At 40.8% G+C, this 10161-nt stretch overlaps 1 protein-coding gene and 1 pseudogene across 1 annotated transcript; one reads left to right on the forward strand and one right to left on the reverse strand.

Moving 5' to 3' along the window:
- Positions 1-620: 620 nt before the first annotated feature.
- LOC100354921 (heterogeneous nuclear ribonucleoprotein C) lies at positions 621-2412 on the forward strand. The gene is made up of 2 exons (XM_008253033.4): positions 621-1124; positions 1164-2412. Exons 1-2 carry the CDS (start codon positions 808-810, stop codon positions 1726-1728), a joined length of 882 nt encoding a protein of 293 aa, XP_008251255.2. The 5' UTR covers positions 621-807; the 3' UTR covers positions 1729-2412.
- Positions 2413-7003: 4591 nt separating this feature from the next.
- On the reverse strand, positions 7004-9848 carry LOC100348649 (histone acetyltransferase KAT7-like; annotated as a pseudogene).
- Between the last annotated feature and the right edge of the window lie 313 nt (positions 9849-10161).

Here is a 10161-nt window from a genome sequence, read left to right on the forward strand (position 1 = left end):
TAATTTGTTTTGGCAGTTTTAGCAAGCACCATTAGGAAATTTGAAAATAAACATAAAACATAGAAAAGTTACTTTTTGAAAAATGTGTTTTCACATTAAATGGAAGTAATTTGATTCCAATTAGTGAAAAAAACCAGGAAATTGTGAAAGATCTTGTCCTTAAAGATGTGTATGCATTTGTGCATGTGCTTATTTGTCTTATATTAGAAATAGAAGGAAAAAGTGAAACACACAATTCTTATTACTTAGGATAACTACATCCAGAGTTGCCAAATGAAATAAAGAAGACTAGAAGAGTGCATATAGTAAAATTTAATTTCCAAGATTTTCTATCTTCAAGCTAGCATTGGGGATCAATGGGTTAAGACACTGCCTATGAGACAGTCATCCCAATGGGCAGTTGGTTTGGGTTCTAGGTGCTCCATTTCTGATCCAGCTGCCTGCTAATGTGCCTAGGAAAACAGAAGATGACTCAAGTGCGTGGGCCACTGCACCCACTTGGGAGACCCAAATGGAATTCCAGGTTCCTGGCTTTGGTCTGGCCCAGCCACAGTCATTGAACCAATAGATGGAAGATATCTCTTTCTCCAGATGTCCCTCTATCTGTAAAAATTAAAAAAAAAAATTGGAGACGAAGACGGTGCGGTTGTGGCCTTGTTGCCTACCTCGAGCAGCGGTCGGCCTCTCCACGTAGAACTCGGGAGTGGGAGATTCAGAATCGAATCTCTTCTCCCTCCCCCTCCTGTGAGATTTTTTTGATCTTCAGCTACATTTTTCGGCTTTGTGAAGACCCTAGCATCAAACACAATGGCAAGCAATGTTACCAACAAGACAGATCCTCGCTCCATGAACTCCCGTGTATTCATTGGGAATCTCAACACTCTTGTGGTCAAGAAGTCTGATGTAGAGGCAATCTTCTCGAAGTATGGCAAAATTGTGGGCTGCTCTGTTCACAAGGGCTTTGCCTTTGTTCAGTACGTTAATGAGAGAAATGCCCGAGCTGCAGTAGCAGGAGAGGATGGCAGAATGATTGCTGGCCAGGTTTTAGATATTAATCTGGCTGCGGAGCCAAAAGTGAACCGAGGAAAAGCAGGTGTGAAACGATCTGCAGCGGAGATGTACGGGTCAGTACCAGAACACCCTTCTCCGTCCCCTCTACTCAGCTCCTCTTTTGACTTGGACTATGACTTTCAACGGGATTATTATGACAGGATGTACAGCTACCCAGCAAGTGTTCCTCCTCCTCCTCCTATTGCTCGGGCTGTAGTGCCCTCTAAACGCCAGCGTGTATCAGGAAACACCTCAAGAAGGGGAAAAAGTTTCAATTCTAAGAGTGGACAACGAGGATCTTCTTCCAAGTCTGGAAAGTTGAAAGGAGATGACCTCCAGGCCATTAAGAAGGAATTGACCCAGATAAAACAAAAAGTGGATTCTCTGCTGGAAAGCCTGGAAAAAATTGAAAAGGAGCAGAGCAAACAAGGAGTAGAGATGAAGAATGATAAGTCAGAAGAGGAGCAGAGCAGCAGCTCCCAGAAGAAAGATGAGACTAATGTGAAGATGGAGTCTGAGGGGGGTGCAGATGACTCTGCTGAGGAGGGGGACCTACTGGATGATGATGATAATGAAGATCGGGGGGATGACCAGCTGGAGTTGATCAAGGATGATGAAAAAGAGGCTGAGGAAGGAGAGGATGACAGAGACAGCGCCAATGGCGAGGATGACTCTTAAGCACATAGTGGGGTTTAGGAATCTTATCCCATTATTTCTTTACCTAGGCGCTTGTCTAAGATCAAAATTTTCACCAGATCCTCTCCCCTAGTATCTTCAGCACATGCTCACTGTTCGCCCCATCCTTGTCCTTCCCATGTTCATTAATTCCTATTGCCCTGCGCCTAGTCCCATTTTCACTTCCTTTGATGCTCCTAGTAGTTTTGTTAAGTCTTGCCCTGTAATTTTTGCTTTTAATTTTGATACCTCTTTATGACTTAACAATAAAAAGGATGTATGGTTTTTATCAGCTGTCTCCAAAATAATCTCTTGTTAATGCAGGGAGTACAGTTCTTCCCATTCATGAGCTCAGTAGTTGCTTCCCTAACTGCAAAAGCCATCTCATTTAGTTGAGTAGCACCTGCCAGCGGCTTTGAGTTAGAAGTGTGTGCTACCCCACATACGAGTGCTGTGTGGGGCTGTTCAACACAACTGTAACAATGTATTTTTGTGAATGAGAGTTGGCATGTCAAATGCATCCTCTAGAAAAAAAGTAGTGTAATAGTCTTAATATTTGTTTTCTAAAGTTGATACTGTGGGTTATTTTTGTGAACAGCCTGATGTTGGGACCTTTTTCTCAAAATAAACAAGTCCTTATTAAACCAGGAATTTGGAGAAAAAAAAAATTAAAAAAAAAATTAAAAACATTGCCATTTTTGCATAGATATTTAGAGACTGGGTCATCAAACTTCTTTGTCCAGTGAAGAATAAGATCTTAATAAATGTATTTGAAGTCACACATGTGGAATCTATTAAAATACATACATTTTGTTGAATATTCAAATATAATATAAAGCAAAGAAAATGTGCAGATTAGAGCAAATGAGATGAAAACAGAAATCTACATACTCAACCTACATTCAAACAAAGCCATTTTATAAACCATTTCTTTCCCAAACTATTCTCCTTTATCTAGCATCCAATAGCACAATTGCAGTTACACAAATGAAAATTATTCTTGTTGTTGCTTCTATACATACTCCACTATATATTTATGCACTTAACAGTTTCCATGCTAATTTATATCTTTACCAACATTATATTACCAAACATATTTTGTAGGGGCAAGTGTGTGGTGTAGCAGGTAAAGCAGCTGTCTCTGATGCCAGCATCCCATATGGGCACCATTTCCTGTACCACTGCTGCATTTCTAATCCAGCTTCCTGTTAATTGCCTGGGAAGGCAATGGAAGATGGCCCAAGTGTTTGGGTTTGTGTCACTCACGCAGGAGCCCTGGATGAAGATCCTGGCTCCTGGTTTTGGCCTGTCCCAGTGCTAGCCGTTGCAGCCGTCTTGAGTGAACAAATGGATGGAAGATATTCTCTCTCTCTCTCTCTCTCTCTCTGTCTCTGTCTCTCTCTCTCTTTCTCTATGTAACACTGAATCTCAAATAGGTTTATAACTTTTTGAAAAACCTTATATAAACTGTGCTGGATATATTTTGTTGATTTAGTGACTATACTAACTTATCCCATGCTCTCTACAATCAATATTTGTTATGGATATTTCATGCAGCCAGTGCCATATATGCTTTGGGACTTAACAGAATCAAATGATCAATAGTTTGCAATAAATATTGTGAAAATTATTTACTAATAAATTATTTGTAATTTTCATTAGAAGAAATATATTACTGCCTATATTATAAAATTCACTTAGAACTTCAAAATTGGTCAAAGATTGTAATTACATCAAACATAAATATTTCATTTCTCATTGAACTATTATAAAGATTATTTCAATTAAGTCTTGCAATATGTACAGTGTTTAATAAACTATGCCTGACTATTTGGTTCTTCATGAAATTACTTTGAAAAGTTTGTGGAAACATAGAATGTAAATTTTTGTCTGAAATTTTTGAAATCTGTGCATAGCTTTTCTCATAGCATGCATTTTCCGTAACCTTGTTGAGATACTCTCGTATTTCCTATATTTTATTGCTACTTGCTAACTCATAAGTCATTTCTAGCCTCATATATTTTGTTTTTGGAGGGACATTTTGAGAAGCTTTTTATTTTTTGAGCAGAGAACATGCTTTATTGAAGAGTAGATATGGAAGAGCACATTCTACCACATGTGGGGAAGGGTTTAGCTTCTGTAAAAGGCCTTTGCCCTTAAGAAAACCCCTGGAACAGTGAGATGGCATTGGTACATGCCACCTCGATGGGATTGAATTGGAATCCCCTGGTATGCTTCCAACTCCACCACTTGGGGCAAGTCAGCCTGAGCATGTCCCAGATTATACATCTCTTCCCTCTCCCATTCCCACCACCATGTTCAACAGAGATCACATTTCAGTTAATTTTCAACACTTAAGAATAACTGTGCATCAATTACAGATCTAAACCAGTCATATTAAGTAGAACAGATAAAAAAAAACTACTAAGAGGGATAATGTGTTAAGTTGTTCATTAACAGTCAGGGCTATGCTGATCAAGCCACCATTTCCCATAGTGTCCACCTCACTCCAACAGGTTTCCCTCTTGGTGTTCAGTCAGGTGATCAGTTTCAGTTCACAGTTGGTCATGGTGAAGGGACTGGGAGTCAAAGGGAACACATAGACAAGTCTAGTACCTGCTAACGCTAACCGATGGAGTAAATAAAGGGGAGAGTGATCCAACATGGGAAGTGAGATACTCAGCAGACTCATAGAATGGCAGATGTCCTAAATAGCACTCTGGCCTCAGAATCAGCCCTAAAGGCATTCGGAGCTGGCTGAAAAGCTCATGAGAGTATTTCAGGCATGGAAAGCCAAGACACTCTGGCAAAAGATCTCTGCGAGTGAGATCCCAGTGGAAAGAACAGGTCATCAAAGAAGGAGGTACCTTTCTCTGAAGGGAGGAGAGAACCTCCACTTTGACTATGACCTTGTCTAAACAAGATAAGAGTCGGAGAACTCGGAGGGCTTCCATAGCCTTGGAAACTCATGACTGGAGCATAGGGAGATTACTGATGCCATAGACAGGAGTGTCAATTGGTAAAGTCAACAACAGGAGTCACTGTGCACTTACTCCTCATGTAGGATCTCTATCCTTAATGTGCTGTACATTGAGATTTAATGCTATAACGAGTACTCAAACAATATATTTCACTTTGTGTTTCTATGGGGGTGCAAACTGTTGAAATCCTTACTTAATACATACTAAACTGATCCTCTGTAAAAAAAAAAAAAAAAGAAAAAAAAAAGAAAGAAATTATCAATTCCCAACTTGACTCTCACTGGGATTAAACATGACAATAGGTCTGCTCTGATTTCATCATCATTTAAAAAAATCATCTATTATTTTTCACTTTATGTTTCTGTGTGGGAGCAAACTGTTGAAATCCATACTTAATGTATACTAAGCTGATCTTCTGTATATTAAGACAATCGAAAATGAATCATGATGTGAATGGAAGGGGAGAGGGAGTGGGAAAGGGGAGGGTTGTGGGTGGGAGGGACGGTATGGGGGGGAAGCCATTGTAATCCATAAGTCGTACTTTGGAAAATTATATGCATTAAATAAAAGTTTAAAAAAAAATAAAATATCCTAAAAAAAAAAAAATTAAAACTACCATTTCTATGCCAAAAAAAAAAAAAAAACAAAACAAAAAAAAAAAAGAAAAAGAAATATTACTCCATGACAAAATTCATATTTTGTGGAAGTATGTGATGTAGTGCTAAATAATGTTTTAATGGCTTTTAGAAGTGAAAGTGAAATAAATCCAATGTAAAACGGAAAAAAAAAAAAAAAAAAAAGAAAACCCCCAGTGAAGCTGTTTTTGAATAAATTTTCACAGTGACACTAAAACTGGATGGGAGCTGCCAGTGAACATACTTAAAATTAGCTCCCCTGACCCACAGTGAATATAAGTAGTGTACAGAGATGAAAGGCACAAATGACCAGAATCGGGATTGTGGTGAGGGCGCCACATGAAGACAGTGTTGTAGGAGACCAAGCTGGGAAGGCTGACATGTCAGACATCAGAAGCTGTCCCAAGATAGCAGGTTATAATGGGCTAGAGAGAAATTAGAGGGTCCATCTCCTCCTTCACTTGAACAACACCAGAAATAGGAGAGAGATAATAGGAGAAGATGGAAAATCCCAAGAAGGAAGTGGAGGGGGAGCTCTCAGAGAGGCAGAAACACTGTCATTCTAGAGGGAGGGTGAGGCACTGCTGAGAAAGGAAGCAAGCCTTGGCAGGGGCTGAGTCACAGGCTGTGACACAGAAGTCATTTTTAGTCACTTTCAAACTCTTCCAGGACGTTTGGATAAAATCAGGGCAACTCATGTGCAAGTACAGGTGTACTCTCCCTGGTACAGGCATACTGTACTCTGTGCTGTTGGAACAAGTGAAAAGGTTTTCTTACAGCATAATTAATGAGCTAACATGTTACATGAAGGGAAAATTGTCAATTATTTCGGCACCTGCAAACATGAAACAGGGCAGGGAGTAAACAGGGAAGAATGCATTTATGACTGGGCACTTTTTGGTGAGGTAAAAAGAAGGTTCCATTTCTTTCCATCAAAACAGTGCCCATTGCTCACAGGTAAACTCAAAATCAAAATACACAATCACCCCCTCTTAATTCTCTCCATCTCCTCAAGAGGGATTCTCAGATGTTAAGAAAACTAATCCCTGGGAAACTCTTCAGAACTATGTGGCTCTGGTCGGCTCTGTACTGATCAAAAACATATCTTTCAATAAAAATGGAGGAAAACATGTCGAGCAATATGAAATCCAAAGTGAACGAACCCCTCCCACTACACACACACACTCACTTCTAAGTGCTACCTCTTCCAGCCCTTCCACAGAACACCTGTGTCAGGAGGAACTGGAAGGGTCCTAGTTGTAGCACCCGTATTTGGAGGTCTGGTGACAGGGTGGCAAGAAGCACTAGAACAAAGTTCGGAAGATGCAACACAACCTCAGGGGCTAGAGGACGTGAGGAGAGAACCAGTGACTGGACAGGTACAGTACCATAACAGAACTCCTTGGGTCAGTGCGATGAGGGCACTGCATGGAGTCTAATCCAGATCCCAGCCAGGCAACCTCATTGAGGCTCAAACAACAGTTCCTCAGAACCAGCATCTGCATTGTGCACAAAAAGTCGGAACCAGGATAGTCCTGAGGGGGATGGCCTTCCCAAAGAATTCTGTACTTGCTAATCACAAGAGTAACAGAAATGACAGACCCATCCCTAGGGTACAGATTCCTACGGCTGAGGTTGACTGGCTCAAAATGACAGGTCACTTTAAGAGCCCTTGGGTGGAGTCCATTGTAAGCAACTTGGATCTATGGTTTTATTGGAGTTGGACCGTTTGGCCTCTTTGGCTATCCACTCATCAATCAGGTCTTGTCTCTTTTTAAAACTAGGTGTTTCCTTTTCCAATACTTGAACAGCTGAAGGGCTTGCAGAGTATTGACAATGTCCACAGAATTCATAGCCATCTCCTGAAAAATTTCTCTGATAGAAACCTCTTTGCCTTGGAAATTATGTAGGTAACATAAAAGCACTTCTTTCTGGTAGCTGCAGTAGCATATGAGCCCCAGATCTAAGATTGCACATTTTGGGGAACCAACTTTGTCTTCCACTTTGCAAAGCAAATAACTGAAATCACCAAGCATCTTGCCACGTCTCTGTTTCATGTATTCAGGCATGGTAAGGACACAGGACACATTGTAGTTTAGGAGTGAATTCTTTTCCTTAGAAAAATAGCCAATCAGGTGACAGCCAGTGTTATCTGCTTCTGTCATCACATAGACCAGAAATGGTTCCATATTATAATACAATGTCTGTGGTCCAGAAAAAGCTTGGCCAACAGACATAGGCTTTGGCAGTAGATCTTGTTTTTCTTGCCATCCACTTTAGACACAGAGATTGAGCCTTTGTGATACATCTCATCACCTGGAGGGTGTTTGCACACATACTTGGCTGTGTGTCGGCGGAGTGTTGTTTGGCTCTTCATATATTTTAAACAGAATTCACACATGTAGAGACATCCCAGCCATACCTATTCCTCGGGATAGGGAGAATGGCACCAAATATCAAGTTCATAGCGGCCAAAAGCAATTGTTTTAATCATGTTTCTCCCCTCCAATTTGTCCTTGAAGCCTTAGCGTCTCCAAATCCTCTGAAGTTCTGGCTTGTGCTCTTCGGAAAAGATTCAAGTCATACTCTCCTGTCAGGTTTTCTAAGAGAGGTTTCCGAGTGTCCCATAGGTCTGCCTGTGTTCCATATACTTCTCTTTCTGTTCTTTGCTTGGGCCAGAATTTCTTCTTGAGTTCAGTACCTTTTCCTTATATCGCAGATGCCTCTTGGTGGGTGCCTGTTGTCATCTTGCCTGTAAGACAGCATCTTTTCTTCCACCTGCTTATCCCAGCTCTGTACTCTCACCTTGCATTCGTCAGCTGGGAGGTTGTGATAGAGTGGATATCCTGAGATGGAGAAATGTCTCTCATGGTTTCCTGTAAGGTGTCCTAGTGAGTTGCAGCCTGGTGTAGGACACTTCATATCGAAATTGTAGCTTTTGTGGTCATGGCGCTTGGGGCGGTGAGAGAGGTTGCTGCTGGACATGTCCTTGGCAATGTTCTCATCGTGGGACACATTGGGGCAGGACATTTCTATGTCAGACTCCAAGGAAGGTACATTTCTAGTTGGGATTTGAGGTGGTGTCTCATCATGATCAGCTGTAATTTTGGTTTGTGTACCTGAAAAATCAACCACTAGTTCACTTTCTGAGCCAGAGGACCATGTCTGCTGAAGGGGGTAATTTTGGGAGTGACTGGGGTGGGCTGCTGCTGACTTTGTGTCACTCCTCTGGTAGAATAAGCAGTCTCCTTAGTGCCGAAAGACTGCAGATTTCAAACAGGGCTGCAATCTTGAGAACTCCAAGTTAGCCTGGCTGAGAAGCGGGTGATTTGAGCAGACACTTGCAACGTGACATCGTTCTCTGAACTGTGTGCTCAAGTTCTGTGGGCAAATCGGAATCTTCGGTTCCATCTGAACTACTGCCTGTGTCCACTTCGTTCACGACATTGCGGGTGGCTGCGGCTCAAAAGGTTCTGATTTGAGAAGTGGCGGCAGCACAGGAACTGTGGCTCCGGCGGGCTCCGTGGCGTCCTCTGTAACAATCCCAATCCTGCAGACGATCCCAAATTGAACAACTTTTTTTTTTTTTTTTTTTTTTTTGTAAGTATAAAATATATGTTTGTAGAGGACATTATGGCACAGTGGGTTAAGGTACACTTGGGATGTCTGTCTCCCCTATCAGAGTGTCTGATTTGTCCCAGTTCCTTTCATGGGAATGCATCTTGGGAGGCATTAGATAATGGCTCAAGTGTTTGGGTTGCTGCCACCCACAAGGGAGACCTGGACAGTGTTCCAAGCTTCCGGCTTTGGCTTGACACATCCAGGGCTTTTGAGCACTCTCTTTATCTTTTACCCTGCCTTTCATTTAAATGAATAAATCTTTTTTTAAAAGTCTATGTTTACCATAAATGTAGCACAAAATACGTTTACACTATTTTTTTAAAGATTTATTTTATTTATTTGAAAGAGTTATAGAGAGAGGTAGACACAGAGAGAACTCTTCTATCTGCTGCTTCACTCCCCAGATGACTACAACGGCTGGAGCTGCACCGATCTGAAGCCAGGAGCCAGGAGCTTCTTCTGGTTCTCCCACATGGGTGCAGGGGCCCAAGGACTTGGGCCATCTTCTACAGCTTTCCCAGGCCATAGCAGAGAGCTGGATTGGAAGAGGTACAGCTGGGACTAGAACCGGTGCCCATCTGGGATCCCAGTACTTCAGGACAGGACTTTGACCTGTTGCACCACAGCACCAGCCCCTACACTGCTTTTGTACTACTGCTCTGGAAGTAGCACAATAGAGTTTAAAAAATAAATGTAAATAGTGACTTCAATTTTTACAGTTTTCACATTACTTCTTAGAATTGGTGAGACATATAATTTGTATTTCAGAATCCTAATTCTGCACATGTCTAATAAGAATTATAAGTATATATCATATTTGTGATTGAATTCAGAACAGCAAGAACATTTTAAATTGAGTCTTTTCTTGCCTTTTGCTTCTAGGCATTCTACATCTAAAGAGAGTTTTGCAGAATTAAAAAATATGTTGTAACAGGACAGATTTGTATGAGTCTGTAAATTTTAGTTGTTGTTGTTCAGTCTTATTTGTACCAGCAGATTCCCTGACTTCCATAACATTGTAATATCACGTGACTGCTCAGAACTCTCAATTAGAAAATTAAAATGCAATGGATATATATTTTTATTGGAAAACTATAAGCAAATATGAGAAGAGAAGGTCTAATGAGATTATTTTAGTATTGTAAATGGAATGAGATTATTATTAAAGTTAAATAAGAATTACTTTTTAAAAAGATTTG

The sequence above is a fragment of the Oryctolagus cuniculus genome, chromosome 9 (genome assembly GCF_964237555.1).
Source record: "Oryctolagus cuniculus chromosome 9, mOryCun1.1, whole genome shotgun sequence".
Classification (NCBI taxonomy): Eukaryota; Metazoa; Chordata; class Mammalia; order Lagomorpha; family Leporidae; genus Oryctolagus; species Oryctolagus cuniculus.